This window comes from Chionomys nivalis, chromosome 2 (assembly GCF_950005125.1).
Source record: "Chionomys nivalis chromosome 2, mChiNiv1.1, whole genome shotgun sequence".
Lineage (NCBI taxonomy): Eukaryota > Metazoa > Chordata > Mammalia > Rodentia > Cricetidae > Chionomys > Chionomys nivalis.
In genome coordinates, this window is record NC_080087.1 from 77,799,028 (window position 1) to 77,825,008 (window position 25,981).

At 52.8% G+C, this 25,981-nt stretch overlaps 1 protein-coding gene across 5 annotated transcripts; it reads right to left on the bottom strand.

Moving 5' to 3' along the window:
• Nucleotides 1–321: 321 nt before the first annotated feature.
• Nucleotides 322–25,647, bottom strand: Clasrp (CLK4 associating serine/arginine rich protein). 5 transcript variants are annotated; one of them, XM_057755426.1, is made up of 21 exons: nucleotides 25,557–25,647; nucleotides 24,336–24,455; nucleotides 17,183–17,280; nucleotides 16,607–16,708; nucleotides 16,363–16,442; nucleotides 13,669–13,753; nucleotides 12,665–12,813; nucleotides 11,890–11,986; nucleotides 8,540–8,618; nucleotides 8,384–8,457; nucleotides 7,386–7,427; nucleotides 5,951–6,166; nucleotides 5,579–5,848; nucleotides 4,265–4,516; nucleotides 3,983–4,022; nucleotides 3,665–3,725; nucleotides 3,457–3,515; nucleotides 3,330–3,376; nucleotides 1,669–1,751; nucleotides 632–656; nucleotides 322–436 (listed from the first exon to the last, which is right to left on the bottom strand). In XM_057755426.1, the coding sequence occupies exons 2-21, from the start codon at nucleotides 24,432–24,434 to the stop codon at nucleotides 394–396; spliced, it is 2,001 nt and encodes a 666-aa protein (XP_057611409.1). In that variant the 5' UTR covers nucleotides 24,435–24,455; nucleotides 25,557–25,647; the 3' UTR covers nucleotides 322–393. The 5 variants fall into 5 exon arrangements, 3 of the variants coding, with proteins under 3 accessions (XP_057611409.1, XP_057611390.1, XP_057611400.1); XM_057755407.1 differs by having other exon boundaries at nucleotides 1,669–1,773; nucleotides 3,328–3,376; XM_057755417.1 differs by lacking the exon at nucleotides 25,557–25,647 and adding an exon at nucleotides 24,881–24,950 and having other exon boundaries at nucleotides 1,669–1,773; nucleotides 3,328–3,376.
• Nucleotides 25,648–25,981: the final 334 nt, after the last annotated feature.

Here is a 25,981-nt window from a genome sequence, read left to right on the forward strand (position 1 = left end):
TGGGGTGAGTGCCCTCGGCACTGGAGGACTGGCACAGAAAGCCGTGCTCCCGGTTCTTGGTGTGGGTGAGGCCAGGGGCCGGGCAAGGGCAAGGAGAGGCCTGGACCTGTCACCAGAGGCCCCTGGGCGCAGTCCAGTCCTAGCCCGTCATCCACTGGCCCTGTCCGCACATGCCACACAGCCTGAGCCCTTGACTGGATTGGCCCCTGCCTCCTGGGCAGGCCCCCCTCACCACACCCTGCAGGCTAGGCCGCACCTGCGGCAGTCCTCAGCTGCATGTAGCCTGCAAGTCCCACCTACTCAGGACAGCAAACAGCAAAGGGCATTAAATAATGTTAGCTTTTATTTCACTACAGAAACCCAGGGCATCGCAGCCCCCACTCAGTCCTCCGTCTAATGCCTGTAATGGGGGCTTCGGGACCTGGACCTTGAGCGCCTGCGGAGAAGGGAGAAAACTATGAGGGTGGGATGCTGGGAACCTCTCCCAAGCACACATGCACCAACAGGCCTGGAGACTGGGCTGCTGAGGGAAGGAGGAGTGTCTTCCCCAGGGAACAAGTCCAGCCACACCAAATGAAGAGGCAAAGGAGACTTGAAGAGTCACCCCTGGTAGCTGGACCAGCAGCCTCACCTTCGAGAAGAACTGTACTCTCGACCTGAAAGAAAAGGACAGTGATGCCAGTCAGCCTCCACTGGCCATCTTGGAGCCCTTGCCTCGACCTTGCAGGCCACCTCTGTGAGGGTGAAGCCTTCTCCACATTCTCAGCTCAGATGGGGCACCTGCAGTCTGTGTGTGCCTCAAGCAAGGTCCTACTGTTTTGAGATTGGGTCTCACTATGTTGCCTTTGGCTAGCCTGAAACTGGCTGTGTAGACCAGACTGGCCTCAAACTCAGAAACTCAGATCCTTCTGTCTTCCCAGTGTCTGCCAAACTGTCTAGAACTTTTTTAAACAATAAGATGAATTCCCCATATAGGCTGCTCCCAAACAACAAAACAAGTGAGCCTCCTGTGTGAGACTCCACAGTGCTGTGGGTTTGGGTTTTTGTTTTTTTTTGGTTTTTCGAGACAGGGTTTCTCTGGCTTTGGAGCCTGTCCTGGAACTAGCTCTTGTAGACCAGGCTGGTCTCGAACTCCCAGAGATCTGCCTGCCTCTGCCTCCCGAGTGCTGGGATTAAAGGCGTGCGCCACCATCGCCCGGCCTTTTTTTTGGGGGGGGTTGTTTGTTTGTTTTTGTGGCATGTGTATATGTGGTGTGTGTGAAATCTGGCTGGACTCTCTTGCCCCACTCTCCGCCGCCAGATCAGAACTGTTTTCTTCCTTTATTATTTAAAGCAGGATTTCTCCAGGTAACCCTGATCTCTAGCCCTGGAGTGCTGGATTTTAGGTAAGAACCACCACACCCAGTTTTTCTTTTCTTTTTTTTTTTGGGGGGGGGGTTTGAGACAGGGTTTCTCTGTGTTTTTGGAGCCTGTCCTGGAACTAGCTCTTGTAGACCAGGCTGGTCTCGAACTCACAGAGATCCGCCTGCCTCTGCCTCCCGAGGGCTGGGATTAAAGGCGTGCGCCACCACCGCCCAGCCCCAGTTTTTCTAATGGTCCCGAGAAGCAGCCTAACTCTCCTGACCCTGGCAATGTGAGAACTGTAGCAATGGTAGGCAAAATACGCACTGTAGCGTGGAGAGGGTGAGCGACTCTGGCGGCTGTACTGGCGTTCCCACTCTTCTCTCTCCTTCTCTCGTCGCTCCCGCTCCCTGCAGGGGGAGAGGGGAGGCAACCAACAGGGAGGAGTGAGCACCTGCGGGCTGTAGGCACTGCCGGTGCAGACTGGGCTGCCCTGTATCTACCAGGAAAGCCAGGCCTAACGTGCTCCTATCCAGTGAGAAGCAGCATACACTGAGGCTCAGGCAGGAATGAGGCAGACAGTGAGGGGAAACACCAGGCCTGGCCTCTTCCTCCACCTGACAGCAGTCTCTGAAGGTGCACCAATAAAATTAACCTACACCTAAAATGTTAATCCAACACAGGCGTGCAGCAAGGAAAGATTAAAAGAAGTAAAAGGAACTCGGCAAACAAGAATGACATGTGACAGGACAGCTCAGGGGAGCACTGTGTCAACCCGGATTCCATCCTCAGGTCCTACACTGGAAAGAGAGTCCTGATATCTGGAGTTTGTCCTCTGACATCCACGCATGCGCCACCTCATGTGCCCTGCTGGCTTGCTCACTTCCTTCTTCCAGCAAGCCAGGCATGGTGTTTCATGCCTGTAGTACCAGCACTTGGGAAGATAAAGCAGGAGGATTGCCATGAACTCAGAGATACCCTGGCGACTTAGTGAATTCCAGGCCACCAAAAGCTACAGTGTGAAAACCTATCTTTAAAAAAAAAACCCAGGGGGCTGGAGAGATGGCTCAGAAGTTAAGAGCATTGCCTGCTCTTCCAAAGGCCCTGAGTTCAATTCCCAGCAACCACATGGTGGCTCACAACCATCTGTAATGGGGTCGGGCATACACACAGACAGAATATTGTATACATAATAAATAAATAAATAAATAAATAAATAAATAAATAAATAAATAAAAACCAAAAGCCAAATATATATGTATATATGTGCACGTGTGTGTATCTGTTTTTAGAAAACGAGAAAGCAGGAGCGGCAGCAGGTCCCCCACAGCCCAGGAGGTCACATGCCTAACTATATAGAGGCAGGGCCATTCCCATCACTGCCCCACAGAGAAAGGCAGCCCAGCTCAGAGAGCGCAAAATGTCAGCTCCCACCCATAGCACAAATCAGAAAGAACCGACAGGTCCAGAACCCCATCCCTGACTGGCTCCCCTCCTTGCCCTGTTACACAGTACAACAGCCCAGGCTTTTCCTAAGGGCCCCAGGCAAACTGAGGACTTGGGTACTAATCCTAGCTGTCTAGTGTGGTGAGTGTGGTGGGCACCGAGCCACTTCAGGCTTCACCTGATCAGAGAGACTTAAGACAAAACCCCAAGCCTATGATCTAGGCCCAGGACTCTGACCACAGTCCAACATCTAACGCAGGAGAAGAAAGGGGAAAGGAAAAGCCCCTAACCTAAGAGACCCACCATGGGGTGGGCTTCACTTTACCACTTATTAAGCATTAAACACCAAGGACACGGTTGTCAGACGTGGGGAGGCCAGAGAGTATGGGGATGTTGTTCAGACATGAGGTCAGAAGGTGAGGAGCCTAGGCCATCAGGAAGAGCCGCCTGAACATGAGGACAGCAATGGGCTGGGGAAACCAATGAAAGGGGGGAGGGGCCTCCTGCAGCAGGGCTGCCTTGACCACAGGCCAGGGCCTTACTTCATTCTGATCTTTCGGGCCATGGCGCGCAGCTCATCCTCGCGCTCCTGCAGCAGAAACAGCTGTGAGGGGTGGCTCAGCCCCCCCACTGCACCCAAGTGCCCCACCCCTCTGAGCCTGGCCTGACCTGGCGCTCATGCTCCTGCTGTATCATCTTCTCCTGAGCAGCCTTCTTATCCGCCTTGACTGTGGAGGAAGGATGTGGGGCTGAGGGCTGTGCTCAGGGTTCCCCACACCACCACCTGACCTGCTCTGGCAGGCTCAGAGGTCATCCCACTTTTCCCACAGCTCTGGCTGGAGGGGGGGGAGGGACGACGACGACACGGGACACTTACACTGGCGATTCAGAGCCTTCTGCATCCGCAGCTTCAGCCTCTCCTGTGGGGTCAGCTTGGGCTGCGGGAGAAGGGGCGGGATAGGCGTGGGTGCCCAGAGTTCGTCCAGCCCACCTCAGCCAAGAGCCTGGGACTTGGGGGTCAGCTGGAGCCCCGTGGGAGTCAGGGATGGGACTTAGCTTGCCTGGGTAGCCCCTCCCCAGAGTAGTCCCTGGGCTGGTTCTCCCTCCCCCTGGGCCCCCTGCAGGCCCACCGGGCCCAGCTCTGGACACTGCTGCTGACAGGAATTAGACGGGCGAGTTCCAAATTCTTACTGACTTTGGCAGCTCCTGTCTCTTTACCAGCGGCAGGTTCGGTCCTGGGTGGGAGGAGATGGGAGTGCTACCCTTACCATGGGCCTCAGGACAGCCATTAGCCATGGGCTCCAGAACCTTCAGAATGTGTTCCTGACCCACAGAACCTAGGCAGGATCACACCCCTCTCTAACAGTCTACCCCAGCCGAGGCCATGATGGCAATGCCTCTATAAGGCAGTGCGCACACCTCCCCACAAAATGAACCCAGTGGGGGCTCCCTCAGCTCCAGCCAGGCCCCTACTCACTTTTTCAGCTTCTCGCCCACAGCAGGGGACGCTGCTGGCCTGGTCAGCTTCTCCCTCGGGGGCGATGGCGAGTGACTCTGGCTCTGGCTGCGGCTGTGGCTTCTGCTCCGGCTCTGGCTTCGGCTTCCACTACGGGTCAGACTGCGGCTTCGGGAAGGGCTGAGGGACCAGCTGCTGCGGCTACGACTGCTACTATGGTGCCTGGGACCTCGGGCACCCCGCTTATAGCGGTCACCTGAACGGGAGCGGCTCCTAGCAGTGTAGCAGAGGAGAGGACTGTCACCTCAATTTCCAAGTCCACGGGTCTCCAATAGGGTTGAGTATATTCAGTCCACTTTCCTCCTCCCCCATACTTCCCTCCGAAAGCTCCTGCTGCTCCCTGGGCACATTCTAGAACATTGAGTATGCTGGCCACACTTCTCTATCTCATGGGATACCCAGGTGCTAACATCCGGGGGTGGCCTAGCTCAGGGCACTCAGTGCCCCACTTTGGTCCACACCTGTGGCGCTCCCTACCCCACACATTAGCCAGCACCAGCGCTCAAGCCCTGGACAGGCTGCACAGTCCCAGAGATTCCCTGCTTGGGGTACTAGTGAGAGTCTCGGGCTGGCATCCAGTTTGTGATAGGCTCCGTTTCCCTCCCCAGCCTTTCTCCTGTGGTTGGGCTACAGAAAAGATTCAGAAGTCAACTTCCAAATATGTAACAAATCTGCTCGGGCTGACTAGTGCTTGTCACAGTCCTGAGTGACCACAGCCATCAGGAAACAAGTACTCTCAGCCTCTCTAGAGCAACAGGAGGATGAGGGAGCCAGGACTGAGCCTGGCAGTTACAGCTCCCACAGGTGGATGGACGGCGCTATGACTGATACACACCAGCGGACTGGCAGTAACACGGCAACATAACACATCATAAGCAGGGCCAGGGTCTACCCTCAACACTTACGCTGCCCCCGTTCTACGAAAGAACAAACTCCAGCTGGGTCAGTAAGCCTGCCCCTGCTTCTGAGCTCTTCCCCACCAAACCTAAAAGCAGCCACAGCCCATATTCCACTGCCCCCTGGGAACCTGACCCTTCCACAAAGGTTATAGCCCCACCCACCAGATTCCCAGGTCCTGTAGACTGGATAGTCCAGGCAGGAGTCAAAGAGACACCTCCATGTCCAGTATCCCTGAAGAATGATCAGGCCCCACCCCAAATTTTGGGCACCTACCCCGTCCTGCTTCCAAATAGGTGCTTGCTGAAAAAGAGCAATCTGTCCCCAGCCTGCCTCCCCAATGCCAGCAACCGCCCAAATGCGAGCTCGAGTGCGGACCTGCTTCTGCGGCGAGGCGCGTACCCGCCACGCCGGGCTGGCGAGCGCGAGTAGCGGTGTCCCTCTCGGGAACCGCCTTCGGAGTGCCGCCGTCCGCGACTGCGGGAGCGCGAATAGCGCCGGGAGTGGGAGCGCGAGCGGGACCAGGAACGCGAGCGGGAGCGCGCATGGCGGCCAGACCGGTAGTAGCCACGGCGTGAGCGCGAGCTGGAGCGCGAGCTGGAGCGCGAGCTGGACGTCCTGGAGGCGGAGGACGAGGAGGAGCGGCGGCTGTGGGAGCACGGAGCCATCAGCACCACTGCCCTTAGAGAAACTCCCCACCCACCCCCCACCCCCCGGGAACCGGCTAGGGTGCCCACAAGCGTTACCGACCGGGCACTGGCATTGCGGCCTGGAGTGGGGCCGCCGGGCTGGGGGGGTGCAGGGGGCTTCCCGGGGGTGGCTCCCGATGCGGCAGCCGCAGCGGCCGCAGCAGCTGCCTCCTCATCGCTGCCCCCAAAACTGGTGATGAAAGTGATCTTTTCCTCGCGGCCTGGGCTCGGGGAGCGAGAGCGGGAGCGGGACTCAGAGCTGGATTCCGAAGGTGACCTGCAGCAGAGGGTGGGCAAAAGGGAGGCCAGCACTCAGAACCCACCCCAGCTGCACCAGGGCCCTAGTGGGTTGTGTCAGCTAGAGGCCAGCCAGGTAAACATCCATAGAGAGGTCAAGTCCAGCCAGAGCTACAGAGAGACCTTGTCTCAAAAATAAATTAATTGGTCATGGGACATGCCTTTAATCCTACTACTGAGTCAAGGCCAGCCGGGTCTGCAGAGCAAGTTCTAGGACAGCCAGAACTGTTACACAGAGAAACTTTGTCTCGAAAAACCAAGTAAGTTTGCAGCTGGTGAGAAGGCTCAGCAGGTAAAGCCTTGCTCCTAAGCGTGACAACTTCAGGTCAACCCCTGAACCCACACACAGTGAGACCTTATTCCTCTAAGCTGCCATTTTACCCCCAGCCCTGGAGCATATGCACTGCACCCACCCACACAAATGTAATTTTTCAAAACAGAAAATGGGCCTGGGGGTGGTAGTGGTGCATGCCTTTAATTCTGGTACTGGGAAGGCTAAGGCCAGCAGTTCTCTGACTATTTCAAGGCTAGCCTTGTCTACTCTACATAGAGTTGTAGGATAACCAGGGCTACACAGAGAAACCCTGTCTCAGTAAACGAATATAAAAAAGAAAATGCCTGGCTTTACGTAATCAGTGAAAATGAGGGCTGGGTACAGTTCAGAGACAGCCGCTGCCTACGCATGAGGCTCTGGGCTTCAATACACTCAATGAAAATATTGCAGTCTTCTTGTTTGACCTGGAGAATAAATTCTCAGCTGTTCCATGTAGTTTAATTTCATCCTGAGATACCGGGGCCTAGTGGAACACCCTTTCGAGCAAAGCAGCCAACACAAAAGCCCCACCAGGCCCCACCCTTGGCCTTAAGAGAGGAGCAGGCAGAAGTTAAGTTGGACTGCCCTCCACCACCCAACACCATGGGACCTGCACCATGCTTTTTGGGTGAGACTGTCAGTGCCTGGCACTGCTCACTATTTCTGGGAGTGTGTGTTAAAGACACCCAATCTCCAGATCCCCTATGCCGTATTTGATGGTGTGTACCACAGCCTGTTCTGTTGACGGTGTTGAGGAAAATAAATTGGAAAAGCAAAACTGATATGGATTCAACAACCACCCACAGACCACAAGATGCCATCTGTGACAGGGGTGACCCAAAAGGTCAGCCATGATGATGGCTCTGTCCTGGGTGCTGACACTTACCGTTTATAGGGGTCATAGGTGGGGCTGTCTCGGCGGGCATAACTATGTAGACAACAGGAAAAACAAAGGAGAGCTGAGAGTGGGCTGGCGTGAATTCTGGGCCTCTCCCACCCAGATCCCCAGTGCTGCAGACTACGCCTATGCACCCTGACTATGGGGAACCCACACCTGTCTCCTTATCACAGCATGAGCAGCCCTGAAGCTGCCCGGCTTTCCAACCCCACACTGGAAGAACTTCCCCATAACCAGTCCCTGATCGATGCTGTGTGAAAACAACAGAGTGCCTAACTTAACTCAGCGACTCTTCAAGAATTCTGATTACTCTTCATAGGACAGGAACAGGCCCAGAGAGGGCAAGTGGCTTGCCTAGGGTCACACTGTTCAAAAGTGAAGGAGCCAAGATCCCAGCTCAGGTATGTGGCCTGCATCTAGAATTTTGAGTCAATATATTGACAGAGCCACTGAGTTATTATTATTAAAAGCAGGAATAATGAGAATCCAGGGCTTCCTAGCCCTGAGCAGTTTAAACCTTAGAGCCACATCCAATCCTTTTCCTTTATCAGAGACTTGCCTAGGGTCACCAGGCCAAGCCTCCCCTCATGTGCAACCACTCTATCCAACCCTGCCTCAAGACTTCCATGTGGGAAGTGGCTCAGGCCCCTCTCCTCGGAGGTAAGGGTTCCTCACTTTGCAGAGGAAGAGCCCAGCTAGAAGAGAGGAATCATTTTTCTAGACTCTGCAGAGGTCACAGAGCAGCACAAATCCACTATGACTGGGGCCCTGAGCTCTGGCCACAGCTCCTCTAGCCATCGCCAGTAGCTTCCTGTCCATTCCCCAAGAGTCCCCAGGCCAGCAGGGTTAGATGGCAGGTGGCAGAGGAAAACATACAATGCTACTCCTCACTAGTAACTGTCCTTAGAGCAACTCCTTCCTGAAGCCAAGGCTACGCTCCTGAGCCCCTGGCTGTGAGTAAAGTTGCCCAGGAAAAAAAATTCTACCTGGGAGGGCTGATCTTGCGGCCCCTCAGCCGCTTCTCTCTGAACTCTCTTCGCTGTCGCCGGGAACGACGGCCCTAGATAGGAAGTGCCAGGATGGTGAGGAGTGTGCCTTCACTAGAGACACACCTTTGCCCCCTCATCCTACCCAGAACTCACCGAGTACATGGCTTTTTCCTCCTCCAGGGCCTTGGCGTGTTTGATGGCCTCGGCCTCCTCCTTGTCTTTTCGCAGCATCCTGCAGAGGGCAAAGGTCACAGGGTGAGCAGAGCCCTAGCAAAGACAGCAGGGACCTAATGGTACTTCGGGATTCTTGGATACAACTCTTTCCTTCTTTCTCCCTGAGGAAGGGCAGTTACAGGCCTGACTAGTCTTTTTTTTTTTTTTTTTTTTTTGGTTTTTCGAGACAGGGTTTCTCTGTGGTTTTGGAGCCTGTCCTGGAACTAGCTCTTGTAGACCAGGCTGGTCTCGAACTCACTGAGATCCGCCTGCCTCTGCCTCCCGAGTGCTGGGATTAAAGGCGTGCGCCACCACCGCCCGGGTTTTTTTTTTTTTTTTTTTTTTTTGGTTTTTCGAGACAGGGTTTCCCTGTGGTTTTGGAGCCTGTCCTGGAACTAGCTCTTGTAGACCAGGCTGGTCTCGAACTCATAGAGATCCGCCTGCCTCTGCCTCCCAAGTGCTGGAATTAAAGGTGTGCACCACCACCGCCTGGCTTTTTTTTTTTTTAAATATTTATTTATTTATTATACATACAATATTCTGTCTGTGTGTATGTCTGCAGGCCAGAAGAGGGCACTAGACCTCATTACAGATGGTTGGGAGCCACCATGTGGTTGGTGGGAATTGAACTCAGGACCTTTGGAAGAGCAGGCAATGCTCTTAACCACTGAGCCATCTCTCCAGCCAGGCCTGGCTAGTCTTGAATTCACTAAAGTAATCCTCTTAACTAAATGATGTACAGGCATGCATCCCTGCCCTTTCTTTTCTTTTCCTGACTTTCCCTTTCATGGGATTTGTTCTATAGCCCAGGCTGATTCTGAACTTAAGACCCTCTTGCCTCAGAGGATCTGAGGATCATAGGTGTGTGCCACTACACCAAATTTCTTTGAATATTCAATAGATTTTATTGAGCACCTAAAAAAAAAATCTGTTTTTACATTTGTTTTATGTGTATGGGTATTTGGCCTGCAAGTGTGTCTGTGTATCACCCGTGTGCCTGGTGCCCCTGGAGGAACTGGCTGTGAGGTACCATGTGGGTGCTGGGATCCCAACCACAACATAACCACAAGCACTCTCCTGAAGAACCTTCTGAAAGACAGGTGCTGCTTTAGGAGTGAGAGCTCAGCGCCTGGGGCTGCAGAGACGGTTCACAGGTTAAGAACACCTACTGTTCTTCCAGAGGACCTGAGTTCAGTTCCCAGCACCCACATCTGACAGCTCACAGCTGCATGTTAACTCCAGCTCCAGGGGACCTAATGCCTTCTTCTGTCCTCTGCAAATACCAGATGCACATGATACATGGAACTAACTACATGCAGATAAAATGAAATAAAATCCAAAACAAAACACAACAGAACCCACCAGGCAGTGGAGGCACACGTCTTTAATCCCAGCACTCGGAGAGAGGCAGGTGGATCTCTGTGAGTTAGAAGCCAGCCTGGTCTGCAGAGCAACAGAGGACAGTCAGGACTAGACAGAGAAAATCATTCTCGCAAAACCAAAGAAAGGTAAAAAAAAAAAAAAAAAAAAAAATTAAAAAAAATGATTTATTTAACTTTATTTTATGTGTATTGATTGTGAAGGTGTCAGATCTTGTGGAACTGCATTTTCAGACAGTTGTAAACTGCCATGTGGGTGCTGGGAATTGAACCCCGGTCCTCTGGAAGAGCAGTCAGTGCTCTTAACTGCTGAGCCATCTCTCCAGCCCATAAAATTTTTTGAAGAACAATGCAGCATTAAATCCTCACACTGGCAATGTAGAAGCAGGAAGATCAGAAGTTTAAGGCCATCTTTAGCTATATAGCAAGTTTGAGGCCCTGAGTTATAAGACCCTATCTCCAAATAAATAAGTAAAAAGAGAAAGAACACATTCCGCACTAGCCAGGCATGGTGGCTCACACCTGAAGTCCCAGTATTGCTAGAGGACTGAGGATAGCCTGGTGATACTTTGAGAACCCTTTTCAAAGTCAAACAAACGGGGCTAGAGAGATGATTCAGAGGTTAAGAGCACTCACTGCTCTTCCAGAGGTCCTGAGTTCAATTTCCACATGGTGGCTCACAACCATCTGTAATGGGATCTGGCACCCTCTTCTAGCCTGCAGACATACATGCAGACAGAATACTGTATACATAATGAATAAATATTTTTTAAAAAAACTTAAAAACAAAGAAACAAGAAAAATAAAAACCAAATGAACAGGGAGAGGGTGCAGGATGGGACACCTTCATCCCTTTTTCACATTCTGCAAATAAAAATATCCTTGCTACTTTTACTAAACAAAACAAATGAAAGCAACCAACCCAGCCGGGCCTGGTTAGGCCTGGTAGTGCAAGCCTGTAATCCCAGTGACTGGAGACTTCAAAGAGTGCTCAGGGCTCTAGCTTGGGGAACTTCAAGCACGAGGAGACTGAGTATAGGGTCCCTCAGATAGTGCCAACTGCACAGGAAACCTCAGCACAGAGGTAAGAGCCACACAGAAAGCCTGAGAAATCATGGAGTAGGGTGCCCAGGGGTGAGGCAAGGTGAATAGCAACAGGGCTCAGAAGACAGACTAGGCGTTGGACAACTCCAGTGAGGAGGCCACACAGGGGCTTGCGGTCAGGAAAGGGAGAGGGACCCAGGTAGGTGAGGCCAATGGTCGTGTGCTCCTGACAGCGGTCAAACTGCTAGAGTAGGAGCTCTCAGCCTATGGGTCAAACCCTTTGACAAACCTCCACTGCCAAAAACACATTCTCATTACAATTCATAACAGTAGCAAAAGTACAGTTATGAAGTAGCACCGTAACACCAAGGAACTGTAATAAGAATCACTGTGCTAGCTGGGCAGTGGTGGCACACACCTTTGATCTCAGCACCTGGGAGGCAGAGGCAGGTTCAAGGTCAGCCTGGTCTACAGAATGAGTTCCAGGACAGCAAGGGATGTTTCACAGAGAAACTCTGTCTCAAAAACAAAAACAAACAAACAATAAAGAATCACTGTGCTAGAGAGCTGTGGGTTCAGACTTGGGTAGTGACCTGGGATTGATCCCTAGGTTCCACACGAAAACAGTTTCTGGTCTGTTGGTGCCACTGATATAAAGAATAATGCATAAAGCTGCACCCCACAAGAGGGTGCTGTCCCCAAGGAACCTAGTAGTTTTTAGGTCACATTGTGTGACAGGATCTGTTTCTGCAGCAAGTTCCACCAGTGCACTGCTCACAGGCTGAGAAGGATAGCTGTGGTACCAGAGAGGTGCCTCGGAGGTCAGGGCAGGGACAGAGTCCAGCATGTCAGCCGGCATGGTCTCACCTGACAAAGTCTCCATCAGCCATGCCATAGGTTGTAGCCTGCTTATTGAGATCAGCCACCTGCTCCTGGTTCAGCTCATCCACATCCACCTCCACGTCTGCAGCAAGAGAAAGGCTGTCAGGGACCCTAGTCCCAGGAGAAGATAGAAGGGGGTAGTGCCCCAAGTGGGGACAGGTCTACCAGGTAGAACACCTTCAGGGAGGATGTAGCTGTGCTGGCTCTGCTGAGGCCCAAGCTGGGGCTTGGTCAGGACAGCATACTGCACAAGGGGGACAAATAAGGAAGGGTGGATGAGTCTACAGATGGAGTGCAGGAAAAAGAGGATGGGAGGTGGACAGAGACAGGCGTGGGGCGGGCATCAGAGCAGCGCACGGAGGGAGGGCAGGAGATATCAGCTCTGCCTGAGGCTAAGCCCACATGTACAGGAAGAGCAGGCTGGAAAGGTGGCAGCCGCAGTCTTCTCACTCGGGACTTCCATAGGAGGAAAGGCGGTGAGCATGGGGATGAGTGACAGATGCTGGAGGATGGGGGCAGCTCTAGGAAAGCCAGCCCCAAGGTGGGAAAATCTTATAGAAACAGGGCCCAGAAATGACTGGGAGAGGGGACAGGGACAGAGAAGGCTGGGAGTGGGCCAGGGAAGCAGGGGAAGGCTAAGGTCCTATAGCTGGGGCAGAGGAAGGCCTTGTAAGCATGGGTACGCTACAGAGGGTGAGGGACAAGACACAAAATCGATGCCTAGGGGCTGCAGGTGGGGAGGGCAGAGAGGGGACCCCACCGATGTCGGGGATGACCTCATCTTCATCCGAATTGCTCTCCTCCTCAGCTGGTGACTCCTCCTCCTCTGTCTTCTCGGCCACCTTCTCTACCTCGGCCACAGTACTATCTTCATAGGTATAGCCAATGGAAGCCTTCTTCTCTGCCAGCCTGCGAAATGAGTCATGAGCCAGGGGCTACCTAGCAGGAGTAGGGCCACAGGCAAGCCCCATGATAGATCCTGAGTCCTTGGCAACATATGTCCACCTAAGATACTCCACTCTAGTTCCCGCCTATGGCCTGGTCCTTCCCATTCTTCTCCTGGCCTCCTGACCCAGGCACTGTCCTGGGCTGCCCCACCTTGCCCATGTTGGCTTACTCCTGTCAGGAGACAAGACTGCATGCACAGGCCTTAAGTCTCACTGAGTGCAGAGCCAGAGCCGTCTTTACAAAGTGTGCCCCAGTTTTGCTTTCAGGGGACACACTGAGAGGCCACTACTGATTTCTGCTATCAAACCCCCTGCTTCATCCCAGCACCCTTATCCTGAAGCCAAGGCTTGAGTGTCTGGGAAGTACCCAAGCATGTCCAAGCAGATCCTACAGTGGGTGCTCCCAGATATGATCAGGGCTCCAACTACAGTGCCCAGCCAGGTTGGCTTTTGAGATGGCTGGCAACCCTGGGCTTAGGACCCCAACCTCTGCAAAGTGACATCAGCATCTCTAGGTGGCAAGCTTACTGCATGCAGGCACTGGGACAAGTGCATGACACCCCCATCACCCATGCTCCTGACAGCTCCTGACTTAAGGCTGACTCCAAGAGGCTGCCTTCCCTCGGCCCTCTCCACAGGACTCACACTCAGGAAGTTTCCCCACAGGGCTCATGCCTCCTACTCTGCAAAGTGGGAGCAACAAGCTCAATCAGAGCCTGTCCTCTGCTGCTGACTCTTCCTCTCCACATATAGACCATAGACTGCGGTGGTGAGGTGGGAGGGCTGGCCCCACCCATCAGACCAGCCCTTGACTCACTTCTTCTTCTCATCCTCGCTGGGTCTCTGGAGGCCTCCATACAGTTCATCAATGTAGATCTGATACAAGCACTGTTCCTCAGAGACTGGCAAGGAGAGGTCAGAGGTCAGCACAGCCTAGCATATGTGCGTGTGGAGTGGAGTGCAAAGACGGGAGTGGGCAGCCAAGGCAGGGTCCCCTATTTCAAATCACTCTTCTATCGAGACCCCGTGACCATGGTATACAACATCAGCTAGATGATTCACTCTCCCTGTGATCCTGGTAATGTGCCTCAGTTCCCTCTTGTGTAGGATCACTGACAGAGTGAGCACTAGCGACTTAGGGGTCCTACCGCTGTCATGGGGCCTCTCTGGCCTCCAGAACCATATGCATGCCTGTAAGTGTTGGGTATCATGTGGACCCCACTGGCCACCACCCCATGAGGTCCTGTGGCTTGGTTTGTACTGGTGGGGTGTCTGAAGATCATGCTCTCCTACACCCCGGCACCCACTTCAGGAACTTCCCAGGGTACTTAGGCAGCATGGTTTCCCTTCAGCTTTCCCTATCCTCTGCAGGCTTCTGCCTAGCTTTCCTTTCTTTCTTTATTTTTTATTTTTTAAAAATATTTATTTATTTATTATGTATAAATATTCTGTCTGTGTGTATGCCTGCAGGCCAGAAGAGGGCACCAGACCTCATTACAGATGGCTGTGAGACACCATGTGGTGGCTGGGAATTGAACTCAGGACCTTTGGAAGAACAGTCAGTGCTCTTAACCGCTGAGCCATCTCTCCAGCCCCAGCTTTCCTTTCTTTTGAAGGGCGAGGGTGAAGGGACACCGAGGATGCACGACAAGTAAGTGCTCTACCCTGAAACTGTATCCCCATCTTTGTGAGACAGGGTCTCACAACGTTATTCAGGCTGGCCCAGGCAAGCCCTGAACTTGAGATTCCCCCGCCTCAGCCTCTGCAGCACCTCTGGTGCTGGGTCACTGTACCAACCTGAGCACTTCAGCTTTCTACCAGTGACACCTGGTGTCTGGGCTAGGTAACACAGCACGGCCCCTTCTTGGCCGTGGCAGACACCCACCTCAGAACCTCTATGCACCCTATTCCAGGGACTGGAATCCACACCTCTCCCTGGCTCAGTAGAAAGCATGTATACCCAGCTCCGCCTTACTTCCCTTCAGGAACGCTTAGCAAGCGGTCTCTTACACTACCTAGGCTTGTTCTTAAACTGTTCGTGTGGTTATGCCGTGGCTCTCTGTCCACCACTGGACAGCAGAGGACACACTGCTTGTAGGAGTGAATGAAGAAGTAAGGGAAGTCCGGGCTCTAGCTCTAAGGAATCAAGGCTTGGGCAAAAATGACAGCACTGCTGGGCAGGGGTGGCACACGCCTTTAATCCCAGCACTCGGGAAGCAGAGGCAGGCAGATCTCTGTGAGTTCAAAGCCAGCCTGGTCTACAGAGCAAGTTCCAAGACAGGCTCCAAAGCTACAGAGAAACCCTGTCTCAAAAACAAAAAAAATAAATAAATTAATGATATTAAGAAATACATAAACGCATCTTAAAACACGGAAATCTGGGACTATCAAGCCCATGTGCAGGCCTCCTGTGCCAGCGTGAAACAAGATTTGTATATGTAATCCCTGAACTCTCAAGCTGACCCCCGGAGCAGACACCCGAGACCTGCCAGTAAAGGGGTTTGTGTGTAGGTGACCCTGGACAATTGTATCCATAGTGAAGACTTCACTTCCATAGACACCTCTGAGTCCTGTCTGTAAAATGGGCGTCAAGCTGGGCACAGTGATCCTTGCCTATAATTGCAGCTCTGGAGGGAGGGGATCACCAGTTTCAGGGCAGCTTGGGCTACAGAGTAAGACTGTGTCTCAAACATGTAGACAGTAAGAAACATAACCCGAGATCTAATGGTGCAGCAAGACAGGAGAGCAGGTCCCTAGCGTCTCTGTGTGTGGCCCTGCATCATCCCCAGCACAAAGCACTGACGGGGAAAAGGAAACTAAGGAGTCCTCTGCCCTTCTGGAAGCTGTGCGGGGTCACAGGAGGGGTTTGTTTTATGTTTGCAATGCTAGGGACAGAAACAGATTCTCAAACAGACACCCATGTGTCCACGCATGCCATGCGCACATGCAACAAGGCTTGCATGTGGAGGTCAGGGGACAATTCAGGAGTGGGGTCTCCTGATCAAATCCAGGTTGTTAGGCTTTCATGGCAGGTACTCCTAACTACTGAGCCAGTTCCCTAGCCTTACACAAATCACACCCCCAGTCATACGCAGGTGTGCCAGACGAGCTAACAGAAAAGCCTTCCCATGAGGATGTGCCTTCCAGGGGAAGCTGGGGGCGGGGAGCCCTCGCCTTCTGGAGCCTCAGTGAAGGCCAGTCGAACTGTCCGAGGTCCTGCTCACAACAAAGCAGTGTTTCTTCCTGCGACCCTCGCCCATGCAGTGGGCACAGTGCATGTGCACCCTTCTCCTTCCTTTTCAGTTAAAGGACCCTACAGACTCGGGGGGAAGGGATGGGAGGCGGCCTGGGCAGAACCTCCAGAGAGCCCTGTGCTAGTCTCAAGGCCCAGGCGGGAGAGGAGCACACAGACTGGGACAGAACCAAGGCAACCAGCAGCGAGTACCTGGGTGAGCCTTGTCTAGGTCGTCGAGCCTCAGCCCCACGCCCCATGCCCCGCCCCGCCACTCACTGCCGGCGAAGTCGTTCTGCACCAGGCCTCGGTACCGCTCGTAGTTACACTTCCGTTCGTCCGACTCCTGCTCCGGGGAGCTTTTGGTGGGAGAGGTTAAAGGAAAGGTGAACCAAAGAGAAGTGGGGAGGCTTCTGACGAAGGGAGGAATGGACAAGGCTCTTCTTACCCAAGAAAGGTGACAGGTACACTGAGGCAGAGAGCTGCTATGGGGTCCCTGGCAGCCCCGCCTCCGAGGACTTACATGGTGGTGAGCAGTGGGGGGGTGTAGTCGGGGATGTGGTCTAGATGTGCGCGAACATCAAAGCGGTCAATCATGTTGTTGGTGTCCCCTTGCCAAGGCATCCTGAGGTGGGAGGGGTGAGGCAGAGAGGCAGGACTCAGAATCCAAGCACCCGGTCCCTACCATCTCAAGTCCCCTCTGACCCCCAGTGTCACTTCACTCTCATCTCCAGCTCAGGTCTCGATGCTGCACCCCCAAACTACACCTAAGATCTGGTCCCAACAACAAAGCCATCCATCTGCTGGCCCACTTCTCAGGGCCAGGCAACAACAAGGAACTTAAACCAGGTCAAGGAGGCCACTAAAAGAACCACAGTCACCCTGAAACATCCCCTCTACCCCCTGCCCCTGTGAGCTTCAGTCAGCGCTAAGTTTTCCCCACACCGTGATTGTCTACAGAACCTCTAACAGTCAACTTCACACACACAATCTTCCCAGCCCAATCACACAAAAGCCAGTCCTTACCCGAACTCTACTGCAGACTCAAGAGTACCCCCCAAGTCCCTTCTGACACTACACCACCCCTCAACAGTCTTACATGTTCACAGGGCTCTCAGCAGCCAGGGCAACGGCAGAATCCAGGTGAACCTTGCAGGCGCGGCCATGCACCTGCAGGAACTGGGCGGGATCTTTCTTCTGCAGGGAGGGACAGGTCAGAGGTCACCAAGGAGCCAAGGCCCACCATGCCTCCACAAGCAGGCCTAGTGGTCAGCTGGTCTCTGGGTCAAGTCCCTGGCCACACCTTATAGGTGAGCCAATATGCACAGCCAGCATCCGAACCACCGTTTGGGACAGGGAACTCTGCCCTCCCAGATGTGGCCAGCAGTGCTGAACTCTGCTCTAGCTGAGCCATCCTGACAGCCAGCCTATCTCTCTTGGCTACTTGGGAAACTGAGGCAGAAGACTGTAAATTAATAGCCTACCCGGGCTACAGACATACTGTCTAAAGTATTGCCCCTAACTCTTTGTACCTATCTGGGGCCATTCATCTAGAGCACAATGTGAGCACTGGCCTGCAGCAGCCTTGAGGGCAGCGAAATCACTCGAGCAAGAGCAGTGGCAGTCATGTCTGCAGGCTCCAGGGAGATACCAGGCAGACAAAGTCTTGCTCCATACGCCCTAGGGCCCTAGGGTGGTGGAACTGACAGCCAGCACAGGCAAAGCACAAGGAAACTGAACTGCACACAAGTGACCCTGGATTGAGGCTGTAGCCGTGGGACAGTGCAGGAAGCCCTAGCTCTACCCTTAGTACCAAAAGGAAACTACAGAAGATAAAAAGCTAAACAAAGAGCTGGGGATGGTGGCCCAGGCGTTTAACCCCAGCAGTCAGGAGGCAAAGGGAGGTAGAGCTATAATTTGAGGCCAGCCTGGTCTACAGAACAAGTTCTAGGGAGCCCAGGTGACACAAAGAAACCGTCTCGAAAAACAATAAACAAATAAATAAAATAAAAACCAGTCCCCCAAAAGGATACCTAAGTTGGAGACTCAACCCTGGGTCCTAGCCTAGGGGAGGACATACAAATCCAAATCACAGAAGCACCATGGGAAGCATAAACCTGGTGGCAGGGAAGGCAGAGAGCTCTGGCCTGGCAGTTCCTGTGGTCACATCACATCACATCACTGGGGGAGAGGACGGGGGCTCAATGCTGCACCATAAATCCTGAGCTGGCTCCCACAGTTCTGCTCTGCTGGTTCCTGCTCTCCACGGTCGCCTCTTCCTGGGGCATGTGGCTACCCTGCCCTCTGCAATGTTTTCCTTGTCCCTCCAAGCCATGACCTCCTCTCCCCAGAGCCTCTGCGTGCTCTGGGTGTCTTCCTGACTTTCCCCCTGGCTATCCTGGTCCAGGTTATGGGTCTCCCTGCTTTTACTTCCAGAAAGTTCCAGGCTCTGTGCTATTGTTCCCCCTCAGCAGGGCTGCTCTCTCACTTACTTCATGGCTCCTCAAGAGCATCCCTAATCCGCTCCACATAAATGCCTTACTGGGCCCACTTGTTTCCTCAGGGCGCCTACAAGCACCTGCTATTCTAGCTCAGCTAGCTCCATCGCCACCAGCCTCCCACAAGAATATGAACATCCCAAGGGGCAGGGATCTGTTTTGCTCACTGCTGGATATGTCCCCAGGGCCTGTAAATTAAGCAAGAGAAGAAAAGAATTCTTCCTACAGAAACAGCCTCACCTGCTTGCCATCCCAGCTCCACTCACAGCTCTGTCTGCTCCCCTCTCACGCCCAGCAGGGGTGGATGTAGGTCGGAGCAGGGGCCCAGAGCAGCCACAGCTGGCCCCCTGCTCACATGACTCTGCCCAGCACTGGGCTGTCAAGACCCTCAGTTCACAGTGAAGCTGACAGAGAGAGGGCCTACCCAAGATCACAGGGGGCAGCAGGTGGCTGTGGAATCAAGCCCTTTGCTCCACACCTGCTTGCCTCCTTCAGTCCTCAGGCCACACAGCCTCCAGCAAGTCTGAGGCCAAGCCTCTAGGGACACCAGGTGCAGCATAAAGTCTGCAAGAGCCCCTGGAGGGATCTGTATCCCAGAAGTGACAGGCACAGAGCCCAAGTAAGCGCCCCCACGCCAGGGCATGCCTGGGGAGTGGCACTATGGAAAGGTCAAGCTATCCTAACAGCCAGGATCTGAGCTAAGCAGTTTGTGAAAACATCCTCCACTCAACCTCTGCAACCCCAGAAACACCCATTTCCTACAGGAGGAAAGTGAGGCAAAACCACACTCAAGATCACACCCACATCAAGCAGAACTCATCTGTCCCTAGATGGACCTAGCTCCTTTCTTTTTTTAAAAAAAACATTTATCTATTTATTTATTTATTTATTTATTTATTTATTTATTATGTATACAATATTCTGTCTCTGTGTATGTCTGCAGGCCAGAAGAGGGCACCAGACCTCATTACAGATGGCTGTGAGCCACCATGTGGTTGCTGGGAATTGAACTCAGGACCTTTGGAAGAGCAGGCAATGCTCTTAACCGCTGAGCCATCTCTCCAGCCCGACCTAGCTCCTTTCTAAGGTGTTAATATTAGGGTAATTGCCACTGTGGTAAAAAGCACCTAGTGAAGAATCTATGCTCAACCATTTTCATTCGAACTTTTCTGCTGCGCAGTAGATTAAACTCAGTGCTCTCTCACTGACCAAAGCCCCACCCCGCCCTTAACTGGGTAAGCACAGTGTAGAAGCCTCAACCAACGAGGAGAGGTTCTCAGCGTGAATTAGGCTGTCCATCTCTACTACAGCCTCCTCTTGCAAAGTGCAAACTCTACCCACTAAAGAATGCCCTTCCCGGCTCCCCGCCCCTAACAACCGCCATTCTAGGTAAGTGTTTGACTACATCAACTGGAATGCAGGATCAAGCTGCATCATACAATAGCCTTTTGGGTTTTCCTGTTTGGTTGGGAACAGGGTCTCACATGTAACTTACTCTGACCAGGAATTCACAGAGCTCCATACCCAGAGTGTGGTACTGTTTTGCTGTACTGGCTCCGTGTTCCACACTGGATGTGAGGATACACACCTCCAGTGTATGCATAGTCACATTTTTTCCTTTTCCCATTTTCATGTGTGTGCATGTTTGCAGGAGTGTGTGCACCTGGATGGGTACACATGCACGTGGAGGCCCTGGGCTCAGGAATCACCCTCCATCTCCCTTATACCTTATTCATTGAGGCAAGGTCTCTCAATCAAATGCAAAGCTGGCTGACAGGGCTAGTCTAGCTAGCCAGCTTCTCTGGGATCCAGCCTCTGCCCTCCTGAGGCTGAACTACAAGTGAGCCACCATGCCTACCCAGCATTTCGTGGGTTCTGGGGAAGCAAACTCTGGTTCTCATGCTTGCATAGCAAGTGTTTTAATCCCCGAGACATTACCCAGTCCACCATTTCCTTATTCATTCATCCATAGACAATGACGTTCTTCTAACTCTTGGCTTTGTGAGATACACTGCAAAGAACCAGGCTGTCCCTTCCTAAGATGTAAAATCCAGGCTGAGAGTAGTGCATGAAGATAGCATGTATACTTAGCACAAATAATCTCTAGGCTCACCAGAGCAGTGGTGGCGCACGCCTTTAATCCCAGCACTCGGGAGGCAGAGGCAGGCGAATCTCTGTGAGTTTGAGGTCAGCCTGGTCTACAAGAGCTAGTTCCAGGACAGGCCCCAAAACTACAGAGAAACCCTGTCTTGAAAAACCTAAATAAATAAATAGATAGATAGATAGATAGATAAAATATAATAATCTCTAGGCTCCATCCCTGGCACCAGAGGCAAACAAATCAACGGAATCCACTCTTTTTTCCCCCCTTTGGTTTTTTGAGACAGGGTTTCTCTGTGGTTTTTGGAGCCTGTCCTGGAACTAGCTCTTGTAGACCAGGCTGGTCTCGAACTCACAGAGATCCGCCTGCCTCTGCCTCCCGAGTGCTGGGATTAAAGGCGTGCACCACCACCGCCCGGCCGGAATCCACTCTTACAACCAGGCTGTATTGCCTCTGAGCTCAGATAGGCCCGGAGTCCATGCGCGCATGCTCTGTCATGCACTGCCTCCGTGAACTCCAATACTTACCAATGGATGTCCAAGGCCAACAGCTCAAGTTCCACCCACTAAGCCTCACAGTTCAGTGTAGGGGACATCCCTGCCTTCACCAAGGACTACCCTTACATACAGGGCACGGCTGACATGGGCCTTCTAGAGTAAGACTTGTTTATATCTCACCTGTGTATTAACAGGGATTGTTTTTCTTTCTCTTTTTCCCTCTCAGATAGTCTTGCTCATGCAGCTCTGGCTGACCCCAAACTCACAGAGATTCGCCTGCCTCTGCCTCCCAAATACAAGGATTAAAAGTGTACAGCACCATGTCCTGTAGATTACGTTTCTTTATCCAAACGACAGGACTGATTAGAGAAGAGGCATGGAGCCACACACGTGTGATCCCAGAACCCGGGAGGCTGAGGTAGAAGGAATGTGAGTTGAGGTAGACTGAGCTACACAGCGAATTCTAAGCCAGCAACTTAGCAAGATCCAACCAAAAAACAAACAAACAAACAAAAAAACCCACAAACCAAAACAAAAAAAAAAAAAACAAGAAAAAAAAAGAAAGATGTCAAGAATAGGAACAATGACAGAAAAGTCACAAAACTCAAAGAAAAGCAGTCACCAAGAATGATCAGCGATCAGGGATGTAAAACCAGCAGCTCATAGACAAACTCAACTCAAGCAGCCACAGTCCACCGTGGCTTGCTCACCCCTGCTTCCATAACTCCCCCAGGCCACCCCAGCCACCGGCAGTGGGCTGGTGTCTCTCACAGCTAGGCTCCACACATCTTAATGCAGATCACATTCCAGGGCAGGACACTGGCTGCTTATATGGTCCCCATGACAAAGAGCCTCACAGACACTTGTCACCCAGTGAGGGGCTGTTCCTAGGCACTGTCAGGAAGGGGAGCCTGAACACTACTCTTCAGGCTCTCTCTGTGGCATTCATCCACCGGTCTGAATCCCAATTCCACTGTACCCAGCAATATCAGGGACTGTGAGTCTGTTATTTTTCCTTTTCTTTATGTGTATGTGGGGGAGAGGGTGCTGGCTAGGCAAGCACTCACCACTGAGCCACATCCCAGCCCACAAGTTAACCCTTCCCGAGCACAGGTCACACAAACTGTGACACACAAGCTGTGTGGCTGTCTCCTGCCCGCTTAGACATTCCCTCCTGGCTCAGGAAGCTAAGGCCTCTTAAAAGGCTCTGACACTTACTACTAATTTGACAACATTCTTCTTAAAGCTGTTGCCACAGCAACACAAGTGCTGACTAAGGCCAAAGACACTGGTAGAGCCACCTGTAGACACGGCAGGGAGCTCTAGCTTTTATGAGTTGTCACCCATGCTGGGGTGGGCTTTGTGGTGATGCAGATGCCTGAGTCCTCCATGATCTGAACATAACTCCAAATACACTCAAAGGGTCACCAGGCTTGACTTTCAAGGAATTCTCTTTGGTATGTTGCCGTGCCACAAAACACCCAACAGGCAAGGCATACTGATCTAGACATCCAATCCTCCAACCAGCCTGCGAGACAATCTCAGGCAGTTGCTCTCCACCGACAGGCCACACACCTCCATGCTCCTACTTCAGTGGTCACTTCATAATCTGGTGTGGAACCCCACCCAGCATGGAGTCTATGCATGTCTGCTTCCTTGAGGATGAAAGGTCAACAGGACAGGGGCCAAGGGTCACAGGAAAACACCCAGAAACCCTCTCAACAACAGGCACGAGAGCCTCTGTCCTCCTTCTCTCATTTCCTCCTTGCTGCTGGGTGGAATGAAGACACAAGAGCTGGAGCCTCCACAGCTCTCTCAGACCTCACAACAAAACTCTCCAGAGATAAGAGAAAAACTTCTGTCATGTTTGCCTCTCATTCATATTCCATTCCTCCGCCTAGAGCCAAACTGATTCCACATGGTGCATCAATTTGCATGCACAAGGAAATATTAGGGATAGCCAGAAGGCCTGGATAACGTGAACAGGGGAGTCAGGCAGACCATGGAATGGCATGAATCTGGAGGAGAGGTAAAATTCAGACTAAGGGTCAAGTGGCTCAGTGGAAGACCCCAGCCTAGAATCCCCCAGTGAAGGGCTGGGGTGTGGCTCAGCGGTAGAGCCCCTGCCTAGAATCCCCCAGTGAAGGGCTGGGGTGTGGCTCAGTGGTAGAGCCCCTGCCTAGAATCCCCCAGTGAGGGCCTAGGGGTGTGGCTCAAATCTGTTTGGCATAAGCCCTGCCTTGGCTTCCATTCTCAAAACCTCCTAGGGGGAATCCCCCCCCCCAAAAAAAAAAACAAAACACAAACTATGTAGACCATTGAAAGCTACGGTCAAGAGCCTGGCCTTCTCCCAAAGACACTCAGGAGCCAAAGAATTCTGAGCAAGGGAGGAAGAGGGCCAGTTTTGCACTTCAGAAAGATCTCTCTAGTCTGTTGGATGGGTTGCAAGGGACAAGACTGAAGACAAGGGGAACAGAAAGGCTAGGCAGCGACACTATAGTTAGTACAATGTCTATAGGAATGGAATCTAAAAGACTGGGCCAGGTAAGCAACTGTCATTTCAAGCTGGGGGTCTTCAAAACAAACAATAGTTAGACAAAGGAAGGCGTCATAAACCAATGCCCATCTTTGGTGGCAGATATGGAAAAGGCCAGGGAAGATACTCAGGAAAGTCACTGAGAGGGCAGCAGAGGCCACAAGGGCCTTTTGGGCCAAACCATGGAGTTTGTTGGGGTGTTTTGTTTCGTTTTCCAGGGGTAAAGTCTTATGTCTGGAGCTACAGGGTCCTCCAACTTCAATGCCAGTTTTACACAGGGCTGCACCAGATACAAGAAGCTGACAAAAACCCCAACGACTTGGCTGAAGAAATGACTGTCTGGTGAGTGTGGCCACACACCTGTAAACCAGGAGAAACAGGGCAGGAAGACTGAGCCAGAGAATTACAGAACACGTTTCTCAAGAAGAGACGGGATACAGGGTAGCTAGGATGGTAGAGGGCTTGTCTAGAGTGGGCAAAGCCCATAGCTCCTCCTCCAGCGCCCCAGGAAGCAGTCATAGTGGAAAGAACGAGAAGGATGCTGTGGAAACAGGGCTCTCGCCTTGACAGGACCCTTCCCTCTGGGGCCCTCCCACCCATGCTGGAATATGGTCACTCACAATCTTCTCATAGTACTCCCGGCGCCGCTCCGCCCTCTTCTTGTAATCCACCATCATGCCTCGGAGTTTCCGCTCATGCTTCCGAGCCTCGTGCCACATCGTGGTGAGGCCTCTCTCTACCTGAGGGACAAGGGCACCAGACACGTCAGACAGACTGGAAAAACCACAGGGCAGAGCCACAGTCCTCTGACAAGTTGGTGTGGACCCTGATGGCTTCCTGGGAGAGGCTATGCGGCAGACCTGGAGGGTGAGTGTGGAGAAGGATGTGTACACAGTCCTGCTGTGGTAGCTCGGGCACTACGAGAAAGACCCTCTCCTGGGAAAGGGATTGTCCTAGATAATGTGCTAAAGTCCAGATGAAAGATTATGGAATAGGCAGCCCTTGGATGGTTGATGCAGAATTGCCTTGAGTTTAAGGCCAGCCTGGGTTATATGTACCAGTCCAGTGTAGCCTACATGGGGACAGCCGCTTTAATTAAAATAAAAAAAAAGAAAAGAGAAGAAAAAAAGCAAAGAAAAAACTGGCCAGTGTTAGTGGTGCATACTTTTAATCTCAGCACTGGGAAGGCAGAGGCAGAGAGAAGTCTGAGTCCGGAGCAGCCTGGTCTAGGTGGTGAGTTCCAGACTGGCCAAGGCTATATAGTGAGGCCCGTCTGGAAAAAAGAAATTGGAAATTTTGGAATGAAAGAAGTGTCTGATCCTGAGCTGCCAGGGCTGGGCTCACAGAACCTGAGAGACGCTCTGCAGGAGCCATGCATGAGGGGGAAGGGCTACAGCAGAGTAGGAAGATGAAGGCTGGTGGAGGGAAGGCAAGCTTCTCCGAAGCACAGCAGCGATGTGCTGCTGGAGGGTGAGGCCAGGTGAAGGGCGTGCACAGACGATTGAGATGGCCAAGCGGCTGAGGTCGAACGAGGGGATGTGAAGCGGGTCAAGCATGCAAGCGAAACTGAGAAGAGTGCCGGCCCGGCTGGGCGCGGTGGGCGTGAGGCAGGGGCGGAGCTCCGTTTGGGAGTCAGGGTCCCGGCCGAGCCCCACGGCGCGGACTCGGGCCCGCGGAGGGGCGAGGGGCGCAGCCTGAGGCCTGTGAGGACGGAAGCAGGTGGGGCGGCCCTCAGGGCCCGATAGTCACCCACGGCAATCCCAGAAACGCCCCGGGCGAGGATGAGGCCTGACTGCCAGCGCTCGGCAGCCGGGAGGTCGGGGTCCGACGCCTGCACTCACCGGCTGGTCGCCGCCTCCCACTGCTGCGCTCGCGCGCGCTCACGGCTCACACCGGAAACGGAAGTCAGAGGTTGAGCGAAGGAGGCGGTGCCGCACGGTAGGCATTTCCGCAGTCGCGAGGGAGGGATCAGGGGGAGCTGGGTGTGGTCTAGTGGATTGGTTCGACTTGTGGGCGGGACCTGTATGGTGGCACGATCTGGGGCGGGTCCTAGGGACTCTGTGGCCTGGAAGCGCAAGCAAAGAAACACAGTATTCCCGACACATTTTTGTTGTCGTTTTTAAAGATTTATTTTATCTTAGGGGTTGAAGAGGTTGCTAAGCGGTTAAAACAGTGGCTGCTCTTCCAGAAGTCCTGAGTTTACTTTTCAGCACCCAAATGGCTCACAACAGGAGTCTATAACTCTGGTTGGTCCCATGGGATCCAG